The sequence below is a fragment of the Hetaerina americana genome, unplaced genomic scaffold (assembly GCF_022747635.1).
Source record: "Hetaerina americana unplaced genomic scaffold, ioHetAmer1.1.p SCAF_10, whole genome shotgun sequence".
NCBI lineage: Eukaryota > Metazoa > Arthropoda > Insecta > Odonata > Calopterygidae > Hetaerina > Hetaerina americana.
Genome location: NW_027286070.1, coordinates 70,585,391 through 70,606,682, shown reverse-complemented (window position 1 = coordinate 70,606,682; position 21,292 = coordinate 70,585,391). Strand labels below are relative to the sequence as shown.

The 21,292-nt window shown below is 35.4% G+C and overlaps 2 protein-coding genes across 2 annotated transcripts in view; both read right to left on the bottom strand.

Annotated features, from left to right (window-relative positions):
- IleRS-m (Isoleucyl-tRNA synthetase, mitochondrial) overlaps positions 1–3,977 on the bottom strand; it is a 37,650-nt gene extending 33,673 nt beyond the window's left edge. The window contains exons 1-3 of the mRNA XM_071598838.1: positions 3,902–3,977; positions 2,958–3,064; positions 2,722–2,869 (exon numbers count right to left, since the gene is read on the bottom strand). Of these exons, the coding sequence (XP_071454939.1) occupies positions 2,722–2,869; positions 2,958–2,978 (169 nt within the window). The 5' untranslated portion in view covers positions 2,979–3,064; positions 3,902–3,977. The remainder of the gene's footprint in view (positions 1–2,721; positions 2,870–2,957; positions 3,065–3,901) is intronic.
- Positions 3,978–6,233: 2,256 nt separating this feature from the next.
- Hmt-1 (ABC transporter ATP-binding protein/permease Hmt-1) overlaps positions 6,234–21,292 on the bottom strand; it is a 55,461-nt gene continuing 40,402 nt past the window's right edge. The window contains exons 13-16 of the mRNA XM_071598837.1: positions 20,969–21,083; positions 20,751–20,891; positions 14,710–14,831; positions 6,234–9,728 (exon numbers count right to left, since the gene is read on the bottom strand). Coding sequence (XP_071454938.1) covers positions 9,581–9,728; positions 14,710–14,831; positions 20,751–20,891; positions 20,969–21,083 — 526 coding nt within the window. The 3' untranslated portion in view covers positions 6,234–9,580. The remainder of the gene's footprint in view (positions 9,729–14,709; positions 14,832–20,750; positions 20,892–20,968; positions 21,084–21,292) is intronic.

Here is a 21,292-nt window from a genome sequence, read left to right as displayed (position 1 = left end):
CCTCCAAACATCCCTATCATTTTCCTGCTTTTCCTCGCTTGCCTAACATTCTCCCTTCCATCACTTTCTCCAACATCCAATGACATCATTCAATCCCATTGTAAACAAAATGCTCTCCGTCGATCTTTCCTACTGCCTTCGGCTTTCTGCCGCAATACCCTCTTCTCCTCTACCACACCTAGTACTTCCTGGTTTGTTTTCCTCTCTGCCCAGTCCACATTCTCCACACTCACATTTCACAAGCCTACAATCTACACCTATCAACCTGCTCCAATGACCATATTTCCACACCATACAAAACTACACTCCATTCCAAAGTTTTGATGAGCCTATTTTATAAATCCTTACACAAATTCCCTGTCATAAATGCTCTTCTTCCCATGAAATCATCTTTGTCTAATGTATCTTCTCCCTATGTCCCTACCGCGCTGACCATTTCGGTCCAAAGCACTTTCAGATATTTTCCCTTTCATGAAGCCTGCATTACCTTTGTTTTTTTTTATCCTCATCCCATACCTATCCCACTGATTTTCCAACGTGCTGAGTGGTGCTTGCAACTCCTTGGCTGGATGATTTAGTTTCAGTCATGGTGGAAATCCTTCTTGATGAAAGAAGACACTTTGCTTTTCCATATAACATGAAGGGATCGAGATGGTCCAGTGGCTATCATACTGGCTTCCCAACCAGAGGGCCCAGGTTTAAATCCCAGTGGCAGTGAATATTTTTCAGCGGTATCTAGATCCCCACTTGAGGTGCTTTGGGGAGGGTACTTTGAGTGAGTATGCCGTCCGTCAGATGGGACGTTAAGCTATGGACCCCTTGGCACCTTTCGTTGCTAAAGGGTAGGCTAATGCCGATGCCAGGTTTCTCTCCAAACTTCGTCCTTTCCTGTTCATCTCCTATGGAGCAAATGACCTCAGTTGTTGGTCGCCTCCCCTAAATACTACTACAACTACACATTTAATGTTTTTACTACGACCTATGTTTCATTACCGCTGTGATGAAACCTAGGCTAGCAAAAAAATTCTAGGTGGAAAAGCAAATGGTCTCCTTTCATCACCTTGGCAGAATGGCAAACTTAAGTTTGATTACCCAAAAATCTAACTGATTTTATGAATTCTGCACTGACTCTTATTTCAGTCTCTGGTTCGTCCCATGCCTCTTTAATCATTTCCTCCACACATACAATGAACAGTACCGGTAATAATGGGCAACCCTGCCTTACACCTCTTCCTAACACTCCACGAGGACTCTCTGTCCTCCACTCGCACCTGAGTAGTCTGAGACATGTACAGGTTGTGGATTAGCCTCCTGCCTGTCCATTCTATTCCTATTTTCTGCAATATACCCATTAGTTATTCCCAATTCACTCTATCAAACGCCTATTTGAAATCCACGAAACAGGCAAATACATCCTGATTATATTCTATACTTATCTCGATTAGTGACCACATTACTCCAATAGTGAGGCATTGCCTCTCTCCTTCCTAAACCCAAACTGATTTACTCTAAGTAACCATTTGCCCTGCTCTCAATCCTTTAGTTGATGGTCCTGAAAACAACTTTTGCTGTGTGGGAAATTAAACTTATTGTCCTGTTTGATATCACATGCAGCTTGGGTGGCTCTCAGAATCTACAAGAGGATGGAGATTATTACTATCATGATGAAAATGTAGATATAGGAATGTGAAGTATTAATGAGAAAGTTTTGATCGTTATGAAGTGAGAAATATAAAAAACTATTAAATTTTGTTATATTTAAATTGGACAGGTATTTATTACGAAATCATTGAGTCGGTGACCTATTGACAGTTGACTATGAATCATTATTTTGATAAATACATTTCATAATGTCAGTGCCTCAGGGCGCAAAAAATAAATACTCTGCAGCGACAATGAACATAGGTAATTTTCAAAACATTACTCATGGACCATTTTTAAATAAAAAATAATGTGAGAGAAGGTATTCATTATACCATCACAGGAATTACTTTGATGAGAGGCAAAATTTCCACAATTATGCACTTCAATATCTTTCTTTAATCATGGACAACCCAAAAATAGTTTTCATCAATCATTTGGGATAAATCAATAAAAAACTTTAATTTAACTCAATCAGGCATGCTCGAAATAATCTTCTTAAAATACATTTTAAAAATCTGGTTCACTAAGGAGCCATTAAACCTGCCAATCATTACCAAAAAATCTCTTTCTTGTTTCCATATGACATAACTACTAAAAGATAGATTACCCTTTGAGAACTCAAAAAACACCACAATTGTGAGACTTTCATATCACTGGCTACTGTACTACATGGTACAATTACATTCCAAACGCATTTCATAGCATACAGAAAGTAATCATAAGTACCAAAGTTTCAAACATATATTGAGGTCTACCAACTTAAATCATTCAAACAAGCATTAAGGAAGAAAAGGCTAATTACTAAAGAAAGCTATATTCGTATATTTTGTTCAAGCAGATTTATGCCGCCCATTTACATGTGACGGTCGCACTGTCAGTCAAATAAGCCTCTGTAAAAAATCGTTGGATGATTGGCAGGAGTAAGCGAGCTAACTTCCTCGAGGCCCCAGTTCCGATGACTAAAAAAGTTTACTATACACCTTGATCTTGGGTTGGGTTCAAAAAACCTTGCCGGTGCAACCACACTTTATAAAATCATTCGTAAGCCACTTGATAAATTATACTTTTCATTGTTACCTTTGATACGAATTTCGGGAGGGCAAAGATTTTCCGCGGCGGAAACTGCTTTAAGTTCGATAGGCAAGCCATGGCAGTCCCACCCAGGTATGTAATGCACTCTACTTCCCTGCAGAATCTTGTGGCGAATAGTAATGTCCTTCAATATCTAGATCACACGAAAAAAGTCAGTGGACTCATTATCAAACTAATTTAAAGCTTAGACTATGGTCACTAGCGGTATAACTTTAACTTACTTTATTGACAGCATGTCCCATATGAAGTTTACCATTGGCATAGGGAGGTCCATCATGAAGAACAAACTCAGACCCAGAGAGGTTGTTCCTTTGCCATAAATATAGATCTGAAAAACGACACTTCTAAAGGTAGGCCTTAGTATTTCGGTGAACCTGTACATTTAATGACACAGTACACACTCGAACCATTTGAGAATAAATTACCTCATTAATATTTGAATCGCGTTCAGGTCTTTTGCTTGGGTTTATCCTCGGTGAAAAACTTGTTTTTGGGAGGAAAACAGTCTGAGAATAATTCTTTGGAGAGTCAGGTTTATCCTTCACCCTCTCTTTCACAGAACTTATCGTACTTTTCAACTTTTTGGTCAATTGAAAACGGCCAGTCTTCGAATAAATACCACAGAGGCGGCATTTTCTACCAGTCAATGCTGTCAAAGTGCTCGCCATATTAAAACTTGAATAACGATTTTGTCTCTCATTCAACCAATAAGAATTAGCTAAAATGCATAACAGGCAACTGAGAAAAATGCGGGATTTGAGACCAACAGATTTTGCCGAATTGCTAAAGACGTAGTATTATGCTACTGGCTCAGCATACTTATTATTCCAAGCATATCCTTATTTAGTCAAACTTCATACATTTTTGTTGCAGTGAGAAGTAATCTGATGGTATCCTTTACTCAAGAGTGAAAATTTTGACTGAACTTACTGGTTTAACGAAAATGTGTTCCAAGAAAAATAATTTCTACAAAAGTTTGTTTCGAATAGAAAAATGTAAACGGGTGCATTTTTATTAGAATACACAAATTAAGTTAGTGGTTTTATTCAAAGAGTTTACACTTCAAATTAAATTTCATCAAAACTAGTAGTGTGGAGAACTAAAACATGATATTACATTAATTTATCACTCATATTGCTGTTTACTATAGTACTATTATAATTACCTTTTCTCCAGTTAATGCCATTCCATCCGAGATCCACAGCTCTGTGATGTTTAAAAAGAAAGTTTTTATGCCAACAAAATCGTCATTGGAATGATTGTAAGATAATAATAATAATAATAATAATACTTTATTCATTTTAAAAATGGTACAACCATATTAAATGTCGTCAATCATAATATTACTTAATATATAAACATAAGTTCTTAAATGTGATGAAGATTGTCACAAAAGAATTCATCCAATGAGTAAAGTGGGTGAGCAAGTAACCAGGTATATACCCTATTCTTGAAACTCTGGATACCATCTGATTTCAACTGAGTAGGCAGATAGTTATACAGTCGTATGTTCATATTGTGAAATGTGTTGTAAGTTGATGACAATCTACAATAAGTAGTATTTAGATTTGATTTACCTCTTGTGGAATAGTTATGGAGGTTGGATCTTAATTGGTAAGTTTCTAGATTAACTTTCACATGAATCAGAGCCTTAAAGATATACAAACAAAATACAGTCATGATTCTATACCTAATAAAAAAAGGTTTGCAGGAATCACGGGGTGGTATATTAGCAAGAGAGCGAATAGCTCTCTTTTGCAGTAGCAAAATTTGTTTAACATGAGGGGAATGACCCCATAACTCAACACCATAATTCAAATGACATTGAAAGAAGGCATGGTAAAGTGTTAAACGATACTCATTTGAAATGATAAAGTTGAGCTTTCTTAACATATAAACAGCTTTACTAAGTTTATTACAGGTCTGACTGATGTGAGTCTCCCAATTAAGTTTTGTATCAATATAAATTCCTAGTATTTTAGCAGTTTCAATATTAGTTGTTTTTGATTTAAGACTGCACACAATATGCTGAGTTTTGTTAGTATTTAATTGTAAATGATTAACATCAAACCATTCCTTAGCCTGTTTTTGGGTAGGGCTAGATCGTAACTTTGCATCTTCTGGATGTTGACACTTTTGTACAAAAGTAGTGTCATCAGCATATAAAACAGATCTAGGTTTCATATTACAGGGCAAATCATTAATCATGATAATGAAAAGTACTGGGCCAAGCACAGAGCCCTGTGGTACACCACATTTTACTTTAAGAGCTGCAGACCGACAGCCATCAAGTTCAACCAATTGGTGGCGATCATCCAAATATGACTTCATTAGTTTCAGTGCAACTCCCTTAATACCATAATATTCTAGCTTTGTTAGTAATATTGAATGATTAACACAGTCGAAGGCCTTACTAAGATCACATAGTGTCACTGAGACTGATTCCTTTTCTTCAAATGCATTAATGACATAATTAACTATGGACTCTACTGCCAAAATTGTAGATTTCCCAGATCGAAAGCCGTACTGGGATTTGGAAAAGAGATTATTTAACTCAAAAAAATTACATATTTGATCTTTCATAATAGCTTCAAATAGATCTCAGGCACTTCGATGAATTTCAGCCTGCATTCCCATTTATACTCTTAATGGTGTTTTGAAATACAATGAACCACTACTCTGTCCTTACACACACGTTTGGTGACATGTTCCTTAAGTTCATAAATCATTCCTACTAAGTTGAGCTGCTATCACAAAGCTTAAGGCTGGAGAAATTAATTTATGTCGAAAAATAGAATATTATTAAAAAATGATCAATTTATTCGTGGAATATTCCAATGACTTCTTAAAAACTATATTATATTAAAGTATGGAAAATAGTTTTTCAAATTAATGGTAAATTTAAGAAGTGTATTGATCCATGTATAAACAATTCAACTTTAAATTGCCGTATTTCCCATTGCGCGCGAAATGTACACATGATCGAAAAAATGACGATGCGCTTTATGTAATGAAAATTGAAAAATCGAAACGTATTTTTACACGCAATATATATATTTTGTGCGCACATATATATGCGCGGCTTCTATACACATTCAAGATAACTATGAAGTCCTGGGTGCGCGGTATCTATACAAATTCATGAGAACTACAAAGTCCTGGGTGCGCGTTATCGATGGGAAATTACGGTACTTTTTTTAAACCATAGCCAGCATATAACCTGCTGCCAAAATTTGAGGCTACACAAGGAATGTTAGAATTCACTCAATGCACAATGTTTCCATTAAAGTGAATGTCAATTGGGATTTATCAAAAATATTTTCAATCGTTTTACTACTATAGCATTATTCTGGTTTTTAAATATTTTTTTCCAGTTTCCTTGGTAATAGGTGACACAAGTACTTTCAAATCCCTGTTTCACTTCAAATGCAAAAGAAAAGAGACAGAATAGAAAAGCTTTATATGTAAACAAACATTTAGTAATATTTTAGGTAGAATCTTGGGTACAAAGGCAGTGGTCTCAACATTTTGGATGTGCTTGTGTCACTTCTGGACATGCAAACAAATATAAATCATTCAAAAGCATATTCTCCCCAATGCAAAAAATATAGAATAAGTAATAACTATGAATTATAAGCATTTCATCAAGAACACTCCACAACAAAAGTTTCATTTAAGGGGATTTCTAAACGTAGTGAAATATTTTCAAGCAACAAAAGGATAAACAATATTTCGTGAAGTCCTTTACAGATAAAATCTGCACTCAACATCTTGCCCTTGGACAATTTTTAAATTATAAGTGCCTTTCTCACCAAGTATTCAGGGAATGGCAAGGGATGAAATTTATATGCAAGCTAAGAAAGCATGTGACCAAGACACAGATCCAAAATCAGTCCAAGGCAATCACAAGTCACACGGAACTAGCTACACTTAATAAAAGAAATCAAAGGATAATTAAAACTAACCATTCCAACAATTTCCTTTATTGTACTAGGTACTCAAAAATGCCAAATTTTTGCTTGGCATATTAATGAAGTAAAGAGCAAAATATTTCAGTCTTCAAAAGTGATGGAAAATACAATATCTTCCTTATTTTTTTAAAACAGATTCACAATATCATTTTCATCTTCAGTAACAATACATTCACAAATCAATAAGACTAATCAAAAACAACGGTTGGCCAAGCTAAAAATCTGAATGACTCAAGTAACAGGTGAAAAGTAAAGAGTAAAATATAAAGGTAATTATCTATCTGGTTACACAAAATCATTTAACTGACAGGCAATGTTAATGGTGTCACAATTTGGAAGCAAAATTATCACAAATTTTAGGCAAGAAGGAAATCATTGGAGAATTCACATTGCATTAGCAAAATAATGGCTAGTATTTGCCCATGATTCCAAACAATTGTTGATACTAAGTTAAGAGGATGCAATTGGAGATGGGAAGAAAATTAAAGCAAGAGGAATAAAATGCCATTAGAACTAGTAGGTACATATATATGATTCATATAGTGTCAGTTATTAAGTTTTCAATGTACACGACATTTTACATTGGATTAATTTACATTCTTTTATTATTAAGCAGGTTTTATTTACATAGGAATAAAAAAATAACCAGTGGAAGCTTGTCAAATTTCCAAAAAAACTGTGGGAGATGCCGCAACAGTAACTTTTAACGGAGTCATCTGCTAATGTGCATTTCAATGCAACAATTTCAGAGTATGAAAATCATTCGCCTTGACTGGGATTCGAAGAGGACGCCTCGATAGCTTAACTGGCTAAAGCACTCGACAAGATATTAAGGGATCTGGGTTCGAATCCCAGTCAAGGCAAATGATTTTTACACTCTGAAATTGTTGCAGTGGAAGCTTGTATTCATTTTAAGTTTGCTTACACACTGCAAGTCCAAATGCAACTTGATAAAAAATTAAACCAAAAATTTGATACGATAGAATATAGACAAAGTTAATTTGAAAAATGAGTTGAAGTAATGGAACGGAAGTGCATATGCCAAGGAAAGGGTCATCTTCAGAAGCTGACTAAAATTTGAAATCACCAAGAAAGTTCCAAATGGCTTTTGGGAATACAAAATTTCAGTTTTTTTTTCACAGGAAACCACAATTTATAAGCTTACATTTATGAAACATACTTTTTTGATTAAATAAGAAATAACTCAAAAATACATTTCATAAAATGGAATCGTATAATATATTCAAAAGAATTATACTCTAGCTAAAAATGAGTTAATGTGGAGCAATTTATGAGGGTAACGAAAAAAAATTTCATAAAAACATATTGCTGTAGCCTTGTTTTCCTTCAACTCAGTTTCATAGTTAAATTGTAAAAAAAAACCAATACAATACATTCAGGATGAAGTAGGCCCATTATTCCTGTTCCATTAACCTGTCCGCATAACTTACATTTAGGTCATTATTGCTATCATAGTTTCTTGATACAGTGATCTCTTATTTTGCGATTGCAAAAGGGTTCTATACCCAACATTGTCCAGAATATGTGGGTTGGAACCATTTTACAATTTTATTTTGGAAGAGTGAAATAATGAAAATTATGAGCACTATCTTATTTTCTATGAGTAAAGTGTATTCAGAGAGACTCGTTTCATATTTGGTAAATGTAGGTGAACTTTTAAAAGAAAAATCTTTACAGTATAACAGGCAGAGTTTGTGAACCGGTAAAGAAAATTAAATTTTACACATTTAAAACTTTGAATCATCATCACTTAATTGAAACACCACTTTACATCCAGACCATAAAACAATCCATGGCTACATGGGAAGATAGCAGTAGTCATACATCTGCTCTAGGCATTAAGTACTACTGACCATCAAATTTGGAAGATCAAATTTTTGCAGACATCCATAGAAGATGGTATATTGCACTGTTAAAACCTGCTCTCTTCAACTTTACAACCATAATCGATTATATCTTAAATTAACGTAAGAGGTCCAATTTTGTGCAAAGAAAAGTATATATGCATCCCTCTGTATCTTTCTTTAAAGCACATACTAGGTTTAAAAACAAACTTAGTAGAGCATGGCGAGGTAATGTAATGAATGATAAGATTATATCTAAGGCTGAAATGCAAACAACAGCAATCATAAAAGTTGCAATGCTGTCACTTTTGCACTCATCCAATTATGGTCCAGTGATGTTAGGCTGCTAGGGTGTTAATTAAGATTAAAGCAGCTGGCTATTTCAATACATCTTGTAAACTAGCCTCACATGAGTGTGTAAAAAATTAAAATGATACCCTGCAATTAGATCACTGTGAAACATTCTGTAACATTTTTAAAAATTAAAGCACCTTCAATAGTTCAAATGATTAGAATTGATATATATCTTCCAAATGAAATACTAAACACTAATCAACATTCATATTCTGACAATTGAGGACATATTTAAGGGTTTTCCACCCAAGTCTACACCTAAAATAAAATACAATTGGCCAGTCAATCAGTTGAACAAAATCACGGAACAAAAGATAAACTTTTTTCCAGTCCAGTTTTTACTTTTTACCAGTTTTCAATATATTTTTGGTAAGATCATTGGATAAATTTAGGAAAAACAACACATTTTTACACAAAACTTCACCGACTAACCACCCAAAATTTCTCTAAATAACATATCTATGTGCATGAAAATATTGCCTAACACAATGGTTTACCTTAACCGCACAAAGACATATTCAATGCTAGTCCAGATCGAATAAAATCTATCAAGTAATATGTCTTACAAACATTACAAAAGTAGTCTCTTGTATAACCTGAAATTCACAGCACAAATTTAAAATACTTTTTTTTTTCATAAAATAATTTAATGGATCAATGATGATGATCTGGTCTCACAGCCTCTACGGAACCATCAGCAGGAGTGTCAGGAGCCTCCTCTCTCTTTTCTGCATCTTTATTCGTAAGTTGCTCCTCCCACATTTGGGCATATTTCCCACCTTTGCTCAGCAACTCCTCATGCCTGGAAAAGAATTTTGTTTCCATGGTAGTGAGACCTTTGAAATAATACTACACAAACTGAATCCAAAATTGTCGGTTTTTCACCCAATTAATATTTCTTTGTCTCAAGATCGTTTTCGAAGAATTATAATAATTTCCCTGAAAAAAAAAATCCCTCACAACTGGAAGCAGCACCTGCTGGTAAAACTTCACAATCACCAACAGTGTGAAGCTGTAAGTTTCTAATAAGAGTCTAAATGACATCCGTGGAAATTTTGTTCTATAAAGGTTGTGATGGGGTCCCTCTACTTGGGAGGAGGGGGTGGGGGCTATTCCTTGAGTCATCCATCAATGACTCAGTTTGGGGTCACCACAATTGCTGATGACTTATTATTGTTAAGTCTGAATTTTCAACTTATTAACTCCCCACAGACATGATGGAACTTGCCTCGTAGATCTCATAACGGTGGAGAAACTACTGGTCCCTTCATTCCTATTAACGCAATGTTGGCATGTTGTTTTTCAAGTGGAAACGGAAACACAAAATTGGGATAAGAAGACAGATATACCCTTCTATGAGGACAATCAACGTTTTACGATATCATAGGGTTGAATAAAGGTATTGTGATTTAAAAGAGGCTATTGAGGTTTTTGCAAGATATTAGAACAGTGAGAAAATGGTGGGTCAATCTAGATTAGTTGTCCAAAATCAACTTAATTTTATTATGCAATGGCTTACAAGCAATTATGAACATGCCCACTTATTTTAGTAATTTAGATGGCAACCACATACTATAATTTTTGGGCTCTTCTACTTTTTCAATGGACTATTACAATAATTCATAATGAAATGCACTAAGTTTGAACCAGTTGAGATATAAATATGTAAAAAAACATTCCCTGAGAATATTGAGTCACAAAAAAATTACCGTTTTTCAAGTGTTAGATATACATGTGCACGTTAAATCAAGTACAGAGCCTCGAATCACAACTTAAGTGGGCAAAAGCACCATTATCACCATAGATCTCTTACAAATTAGTCCTATGTTTTGGATGGTTCACAAAAACTCTTATTGTGTGAATTATTAGGATCTCACTGAAGCAGCCAATTAGACTGTTCATCAAACGAGAGAGTAGTCCTAATGCCCTTCAAAGTATTGGAGTAGAAGCTGGACTTCATACCTGGATAATTTAACCATAAAACTTTGCTACATGCATAATGATAAACGACTTTTAGAAAGATATCATAAAATTACAAAATTTATAAGTCAGGAACCATGAATATGAACTCCATTGTAGATGTCTATCAATTTATTCACAAAAAAAAATACAAAGGCTCATTCAATTGGCCAGAGATTGCTTTTAACTTTGAAGAGAAAGTCGAAATTAGGCAGGCTAAAAATAATGATTTTTTTAATTTTATACATAAATGGATGGAAGGAGTATATAGAAGAACTATATAGTAAAGAACTTAGACCAACAAAGTTAGACATTGAAAAGGAACATGACGTAGAGGAAGACAGCTTAGGTGCAGGCATACTAGACAATGAGATAGAAAGGGCATTAAGGGAGATGAAACTAAATAAGGCCGTGGGGGTAGAAAACATTCCCGTGGAACTTTTAAAATGCTTAGGAAAATGTGGGAGGAAGAGGCTATATGGGCTCATTCGTAGTATTTATGAGGAAGGAATCTGGCCGGAAGACTTCGTGAGATCAGTTTTAGTTCCTATTCCGAAAAAGGTATAGGCTACACCATGTGAGGACTACAGGACAATAAGTTTGATATCCTAAAGTTGTTAAAGATAATAAACAAAAGGATGGAGAGTAGGGCAAATGATTACTTAGGGGATGGTCAGTTTGAGTTTAGGAAGGGGAGAGGTACGCATGATGCCATTGCAGTAATGAGATTATTAATTGAGAAGAATATAGAACACAACCAGGAGGTATTTGCCTGTTTCGTAGATTTCGAAAAAGCGTTTGATAGAGTGAATTGGGAAAAACTAATGAGTATATTGCAGAAAATAGGAATAGATTGGAGGGAAAGGAGGCTAATCCGCAACCTGTACATGTCTCAGACTGCTCAGGTGCGAGTGGGGAACGGAGAGTCCGGTTGGGCAGTGTTAAGAAGAGGTGTAAGGCAGGGTTGCCCATTATCACCATTGCTGTTCAACCTGTATGCAGAGGAAATGATTAAAGAGGCATGGGAAGAACTGGAGGTAGGAATGAAAGTGGGTGGGGAATTCATAAAATCAGTTAGGTTTGCTGATGACCGAGCTTTATTTTGTCAGTCAGCCAAGGGGTTGCAAGCATTGCTGAGTGAATTGGAAATTCAGTGTGACAGGTATGGGATGAAAATCAATATTAAAACAACAAAGGTTATGCGATTTTATAGAAAGAAAAAGGCTAAGTTAAACATTAAAATAGGAGGGCAAAAACTAGAGCAGGTAGAACAGTTTACGTATGTCGGTAGTGTTTTGGACCAACACGGTCAAAAAAGTAGGGACGTAAGGAGAAGAATGGCGCTTTGCAAAGAGGCTTTCACAAGGAGGAGGGAGTTGGTGACAGGGACGTTGAGTAAGGATATAAAGAAAAGACTCGTCAAAACTTTGATATGGAGCGTAGCTATGTACGGCGTGGAAATGTGGTCATTGAAGCAGGAGGATAGACGTAGATTGGAGGCTTTTGAAATGTGGGTGTGGAGAAGAATGGAGAAGGTGATATGGCCCGAAAGAAGGAAAACAAATGAGGAAGTACTTGGTATGGAGGGCGAAGAGAGGGGTTTGTTGGTAGATATTACTAAGGAGACAGATGAGAAGTGGATAAAGGGGGTATTGACCGGCAGCGGGATGTTAAGACTGTAATTGAGGGGAGAATGTTAGGCAAACGAGGAAAGGGAAGGAAAAGGATAGGGATGTTGGACGGGATGAAGGGAGGAAGAAAGTACGCAGAGATGAAGAGGGACCTGATGTAGAGTGGGACGTTGTGTTTTGCTAGGGGTCACAAATTGTTGAATTAGTAATTTTGTCCATCCAAAAACCTACCTTAACCGGTAGATTACCTAATAATAATACATAAATGGAGATCAGGCAAGAGCCTTTTCTATTCTCATTCTGAAATCTTTCTGATAAGTAAAATTTCAATCTGTAATCAATATTGCCATATGCTTTTAAGATTACTTCCACGGATAGCAAATACCTTTTCAAAGTAAAAATAGGGAAATACATATTTGGATAAACCAAAGTGTGTTCCATACTATTTATTTATCACAATTTATCAATGTTGTATCCATGATCCAGATATCTATAGCTTTTGAGTTACCTGAATACATCCTCTGCCCTATTAACACATGGAAACCTTAAATTTATAAACCCTGAATTTACAGATTCCTCAAATTTATGTAATCTAAATGCAACCAAAACCTTACATTTTTATTCCTAAACATGGAATTTATGTAAAATCCCACTACCCAATGGAGATGATTAGCCAATTTTAATTTTTTTCCCCTGGATTTCATTCAAAACAATATCTTTATATATGTATATTGAATGGGCCATGGTAGTTCCATAGTCATTGGACTACTGTCTGGGGGGGCAAAGGTTCGATTCCTGGGCACCATCAGCTTCACTGAGCAGTGTGATTTTTTGGGACCAGATCTCCCTGGGAAATCATACACGGCACAGGGAAAGGCCCTCCTACCCTGATGGATGAATTTCGCACACAATTGAGCTTAGTATGGGATGAACTACACCATCACCTATCAAGCTGATATTCAGTTTGATGACTATGTTTTATGTTTATTAGTTCATTTCAATTAGATCTAACTAATAGTAGTAGTAGTTTTGAGGGGAGGCGACCGACAGCTAAGGTCATTTGCGCCATAGGGGATGGATAGGAAAGGATGAAGGGTGGAGAGAAACCCGGCGTCGGCATTAGCCTACTCTTTACGAAAGGCGCCAAGGGGTCCGCAGTTTAACGTCCCATCCGACGGACGGCGTACTCACTCAAAGTGCCCTCCACAAAGCACCTCAAGTAGGGATCGAGATACCTCTGAAAAATATTCAACACCGCCGGGATTTGAACCCGCGCCCTCAGGGTGGGAAGCCAGTACGTTAGCCCCCGCACCATCTCGATCCCCCCAATCTAACTAATACACTGTTTATTAAGGTATATATAAAAGCCTTTAAAATGACCATCGGACTAGTTATCTATCATTACGGTAATCTGAACACTACTAAATGCCTTGCATCTGTGTTTCAGGCAAAGTAGTTCTGTTTCAACGTCTAAGTAAAAGAAGAGCAGTTTAATCATCTTAGTTAAATATCACGTCATTTTGAAATGATTAGTACTGCTTTAATAGTTAGAGATAAAATTAAAATTAACTCAAGTTGTTAACTGTGCAAGAAATGTACGCAAACGCAGGAAACATGATAGGAAGGGAAATAATTGCATATTAAATTAGAGAACTAGAAAAAAACACTCCTGGGAATATATCAACACACAGTTGCTTTTTCAATTGCGAAAAAACGAAAAATGCATGAGATTTTTGATTCCTATTCTAACAAACTTTAAAATAGAATGTACTTCATATTATCCTAAACTAGGACTTTTTTATTTACCTATATTGTGCTTGCTTGTATTTATAACTGTTGGCATACATATTATTTATGTAATACAATCCTACCCAATATTCAATACTAGAAACATGGAATTACATTTTAAAATTATTTTTCAATAAAGATAAATTTTACACATTCTTTCATTGGTTCCCCCAAAAACAAATCTGATGCACACCTATCAACCTAAACTACAAACATATGGATCTATTAACCAGATAAGCTATTCCACGGAGGCAGGCAGGATAACAAGGAAATATCACTATTGATGCTACATGGCACCACGTGCATACGAAAGATTTAAATTTAAAAATTATTTCACTATAAACAAAAATGTTATCGAAATTTTCAACATCATAAATATTTTAAATTAAAGCAGCGATGACTCACCGTCCTCTTTCAATGATCTCCCCTTCATTCAGAACAAGAATTTGATCAGCATGGATTATTGTGGACAGCCTGTGAGCAATGATCAAGGTAGTTCGGTTGTTGCAGATATGATACAGTGCAGACTAGAAAAAAAATTAAGAATGAAACAAAATCAATCACACAGTTACCCTGGAAACTGTGCATATTTCCATACATTGCACTGCTACGCATTTTCTGTGCACACCTAATTATTTGAGGGAAACACTTTCTCAAAGGGCTTTAGCTCTGTCAACTCATGCAACCACACACTGCTCTATCACCAAAAAGAAAGTTTGCAAAGCTGTCACAACTTTTGACAGCCTTTTGTTGACACTTTCCACTGTGCTCCTTTTTTCTACATGAACATGTATGAAAATTATTTAATTATTAATAATTTGGTATTCGGAGTTTTAGATTGATGAGAAAACATTGAAGAGGAAAACGCAAGCATTGCAAAACTAAATATTGCTTAAGGACATGCTAAATTCCAGGAGCCTCGGACCTTTCTTGAAATATTGTGTACAATCCTGACAATTGTTCCAATTAGACCAAGAATTTGTAATGGTGCCATATTCTGCAAATTAAGGTAATTTTGGTGGAGATGTGGATGAAAATTCTTTTGTTTTGGTTCACACATCGTAATTTTGTCAGCCAAAACTGATGCAAGAAAAATAATTGCAAAACCTCCATAAATATGTGGATGCATCAGACAGCCTAGAGTAAATGCGAATTTTTAAGGAATGCTTCTGGGGATCCACATTCTTCTGGGAAAAACATGATTTGTTTTAAAGAATAAGTTGAGAAACCATAATGACCATAGATGGCCCAATCAATGCATGATGCTCAATATCAGGTACTGAGGCATTAAGAGAAGTCGCAGGCTGTTTCCAGTGTCCCAAGAGCCAAAATTCAAATGAAGGATACAGAACCAAAGTCTCTTACATAATATTGAAAGGTCATAGGGCTAATGGCTTTATAGATTGACTATATGCATAGGGCCATATGCTATGAGCATTTTCAGATGTCGGCCGGTTATTGTACAAGGCAGTGAAGCTCCTACGATTTTTCCTTCAATTCTACAGAAAAAGGTATTAACGGTGAATTACGTCAATTTGTTTTTCATTCTAAATGCACTAATCTGAAAGATCTATTCTTGAAAGCCATATTTCAATGCAGAGATCTTCTTTGAAAATGTTTAGTTGTGCTAATAAGTTTTGCACCATCTGCCATGGATATCCAGACATGGTTCAATATTGGCACGCTCAAACAGGAATGGATAATTTTAAAAGACTCCCTCGCAACGAAAAAGGCTAATCAACGTAAGAGAGTATCATTTGGTAAAACTGTAAAAGTCAACCTGGAGAAAGATTCCATGAGTTTTGCCTCTGATAAATTGACCTCGGGTCGATCTTAACTTAGCGGCAACTTGAGAGCGAAATAGGTGCCGATCTTAAAAAGTGAGTGTGTTACCCTCTCAATCAGTGCCTTGCTACCTCATGATTCTGACGTGAAATCTAATAGAAGTGGTGAGGAAGAACTCTCTGCTACACGGGACGATGGACTTGTTACACTGAGCCACAAACATAAATGCCGTAAATCCCTGATCATAGGAACATCTACCAAAGAATGCTCTCTTTCGGGGATTCCTAGTCATTCTCATCTCCATTTGTGGAACTTTACACCTGACACAACAGCTAACAATTTGGTAAACTATGTGAAAGACGAAATCCCTGAGATTAACACCTCGGCTGACTTAGAGATTGAATAACTTAAGGTGACATGTGGAAATAATACATAATTTCATGCATCCATAACCCAAGATTTTCATGAAACCCTCAGTAACCCCTCTTATTGGCCAAAATGTGTGTTTGTGGGTAATTATTCTTTTTTGAAGCTGCACCTACAAACAATGCCACAAAAGGATAACCTGTCAAATGACGGTTTTGCGTATTAATATTCAGCACATACGTAATAAATTACTGGACCTTGAGGGTCTAGTAAATGAGTACAAACCCCATGTGATCTGTGTCAATGAAAAATGGTTGAATGCAAGTGAACTTGGTACTCTTCATGTGCCTGGGTATCTTATCGCTAGTGCTTTTTGCCGATCAGGGCACAAAAATGGTGGTGTTTTGATTCTTCTTTCTGAATGCTTTTCCCTTATTCTGATTGGTCTCTCTCGCCAATTTCTCAACAAAGAGCAAGCATTTGAATCCTGTGTTGCCTGTTTCAAAGAGGATACTTTTGTTTTTTAAGTATGCTATTTATCATTCGTTTAAAAGTGACTTCTGTGTTTTCCTTATAACACTAATGAAATTCCTGGAAATAATCCATTGTTCAATCTGTGACCCATCTATAATAATATAAGGTGATCTCAATTGTAATTTTTTGAGAAATTCCAAAGCTAAACACGAATTTATGGATTTACTAACTTGATTTAACATCTGCGCTACCAGCAGTGTACCTACAAGAGTGAAAGCTAGTTCTCAAAGCGTTTTAGATAACGTATTGACTAATATTGATCTTGAACTTGTTCACACAGATATCATTAATGCCCACCTATCAAATCACTACTCACTTCTTTCTACAATTGCTGTGTCCACAACCAACAAAAGTAACAAATACTACAAAAGGTATTTCTCTGATCAAAATATGATCACCTTTTGGGAATTATTTAATTCCCATAAGTGGTCCAATTTGTTTCGCCCCATGTCCTTTAACAAAAGCTTTGAATACTTGCTATCAACCTATGTACACTATATTGATATCTGTTTTCTCCTAGTCCTGAAGCATACAAATAACAAAATTTCATAAGTTAACTAAAAAATCCGGTGGGTTCATATGAAATTTGTTGGCTTTCAAAGAAAATGAAATATACAGCTGTGCATTACAAAAATAAATAAAATCTAGCTGACCATCAGGAATATTCAGCACTAAAGAAAAGTTATCGTCAAACCATACAGTCTGCTAAAAAATCCTTCAACAACCATCACCAATTCAGACTAAATTTAAAGAGATTTGGAAAATTATTAATGAATCCAAGGGCACACATAATTTACAACAAGATCTCCAACTGCATGACTCCACCAGAAATTCTATTCCTGATTTTTTCTAAAATGGCCTCCATTCTGAATTATTTTTACCTATCCCATCAAAATCTAACAGTTTCAACCAATTCAGCCAATTATTCTCATATTCCTAACACATGCAATTCATTATATCTACACGTATTCCTCTGTTCAGCTATGAAACTGACTAATATTATCAATAAATTCCCTGACAAATTTGGTCCCGGATTAGATGGCATCCCATGGATAGCCATAAAAAGGTCATTTAGCACAATTAAAGACCAGCTGTTATTCTGAATCAATTGATCCCTAAAAATAGAAATTTCTCCAAGCCCTCTTAAATCAGCCAAAATAGTGCCAATACACAAATTCAAAGGTTGCAAAATGGCCATGAATTCTTATAGACCAATATCCCTGTTGAACCAATTGGGGAAACTATTTGAAATAGTGTTCTATCATCATCTAGTATCATATCTTGAAACAAATAACCTATTTTCCACATCTCAACATGGATTTAGAAAAAAAGGTCCCCTACAACAGCCACACATCACATGGTGAATCAAATACTTTCAGGATCGGATAATAGAACTGAAACTTTAGGATTATTTTTTGATTTCACTAAAGCTGTTGATTTTGCCAATCATCAGCTACTCCCGTATAAATAGAAATGTTATAGGGGCTCATCCTAGAAATGGATTGAATCATATTTAAGTGAATGGCATCAGCATGTGGAGCTCAAAAGAAAGGGCTCCAAATTTGTTTCTCCTGGTAGAGAAGTAACACTGAGTGTTCCTAAGGGTTCTGTACTTGGTCCTATTTTATTTTTAATTTATATTAATGATCTACCAGCAAAGCTTAAGTCTGTACAGGGAGCATACCCATAATTTTATCCTGACAATACAAATACTATGACACCATACTCCTCAGCGGATAGTTTGCCAGAAAGAGCAGCTGCAGTAGCACATATTTTCAAAGAATGGTGTCTTCTTAACTTCCAATAAACTAGGAGGTCCTTCTATCCATTTATTATAGGGAACTTTAATTTCGTGTTACTTTTAGTATCCTCTTCTGGAGTTCCTCTCCCCATGTCGACATGATCTTCAAAATCCAAAAGAGGATTATACATGTCATGAGCATTGCTCCTTGTGATGCACCATTTAAACCTCTCTTCCAAAAACTTAGTTTATTACCAGTACCTTGCATGCATATAGTTAATGCCATCTTGCATGCAAAGGGTAATATTTTTCAGTACAGGTTCAACCGATTACTATAATCACTAGGCAAGAACCTGCAATGATCGACACCAGCCATTTGTCAGAACAAAAAATATCACTCATGCGTCCAAAGCAATGAACTTAATGTTATCAAATAAACTTTACCATGAAATCAAATATGAAACAAAAGTACCTGCTTTAAAAAAAAAGCAGTTAAACCTAATAAAAAATAATATGTCCATTCTGTAAATGAATTTCTGGAATTGTTACTACACTTCAATTCTGTCTTAACCAAATTTTATGTAAATAGAGCAGTGTATTGGTATACATATATACATGTATGCATATGTACATAGATTGTATTTTTTCTAAATTAGTGAAGTTTATATCTGATGTGCCCTATAATTTTGTGTGTGTGTGAAAATGAACCAAATCTCCACACAAACGAATGCATTTTTATTATTGGTTTCAAGGCGATGGATTGTCTTTGGATTGCTACCGTCTACATGATTTCATATTAAAGGAAAGGTGGAGGAAATGTATTCTGCATTTAAATATGTATTCTGAAACAACTTTGTGTTTAGAATCAAAGTTACATTTTTTGAACACTTCGAATTTTGGATTTTAAATACATTTTTGGAGAATAATGAAAAGAAAAATTAAACCCAGTTATTGAATTCCACCCGGCCTTTTAAATTTTCCATAATATGGGAATTGAATGCTTTGGTCACCAATTCACCAAGATATATTCTATTCCAGCTATTAATTACAAATGTATTTCATTGGAAACCATTTTTTGACCCTACTTGATCTACAAAATCTAATTACATAACTAAAAGTGTTTATTGCAGTAATTTCATATATTTGGCCTTATTGTGTTGAATAACAGCATTACTCAGCACTAGTAGGATGGCATGAAATGATATACGAGATAAGAAACAAGATAACACAACGAGCAGCCTATATGGAAAGAATGACAGGAAGGGTTTTCCATTGATTCTACCACAACCATCACTGTGATTTCAGCAGGTCAGCTATCCTTGAGAGCGACTCATCTTGGGAAGTAGGTGGCCGAAGGGGGGGTCTGCAGGGGGGTAACGGGAAATGCAGAGGAAGGAAAGAGGTGCTTTGCTGCCAAAAGCAACATTAGAAATTTGATTGGAATCATTTAACTGAAAAAGTCAATGGATTGAAATGTAATGAAATAATTGACTTTGTAATGACACCTGATGATGACGTTCAACGTCGAAACCTGGTCGTGTTTTTAAATAAAGTGGGTGGAATTACAAAGTCAATTATTTCATTACATTTCAATATGTTATGCAAATTCCACAAAGTTATGCCTGAGACAACAAATTTTTTTAAGTCAATGGATGATCAGCTGCCAAGCAAGTGTAGTTAAACAAAGAACCATCAGTCATTTCAAAAATTTCAGAATTCACACATTTTCCTTTGGGCCAGTACTGTGAACAGTGTATAGCTGGTTACTAAACAGGAAGTCACATAGTGGGCAAAAAACATAATACTCAAGGAAAATTTGAAAAAGAATGAAAAATCATAGAAGGGGAAGCACAACTGGATTCAAATTATTAACATTGATTACTACTTTGGGTTTTACATGATCCTAAATATATATGATAATTTGTACTCCCATAATAAAATAAAATGAGGTTCTCGGCCCAATGGAGAGATATTAATGTAAGATCCTTGATAAATCTTAGAAAAAAATGAGTGATATTACCTGAATATTCCTCTCTGTCTGGGTGTCTAAGGCACTCGTAGCTTCGTCCAGGAGAATAAAATGAGGCGACTTTAGAATTGTTCTTGCTATTGCAACTCTCTGCTTTTCACCACCACTCAGTTTCAAGCCGCGTTCACCCACCTGTTCCCGTGAAATGACATTACATTTTCAACTTTTAAATGAAATACTAATACTAAAAGAATATATTAAATACCAACCACTGTTTCATATCCATCAGAAAAGGTCAGTATTTGATTATGAATATCAGCGTGCTTGGCTGCTGCAATTATTTCATCTTCTGTAGCATCTACCCTTCCATACTGTATGTTAAACCTAGGTTTTAAAAAATACAGAAAACTATTAATATTCACAGTATCAACAATTGATAAGATACATTACTGCTGACATAATGAGTAATTCAATAATAGAACAGAAGGTCATTTTGACAAAAATGTGATTTGCAATTTATTTTTTGCTTGGATTTTAATAGGGTTAGAATTGCATGACTTCTAATTTGTGAAGTTATCTTAAACATATGTTCA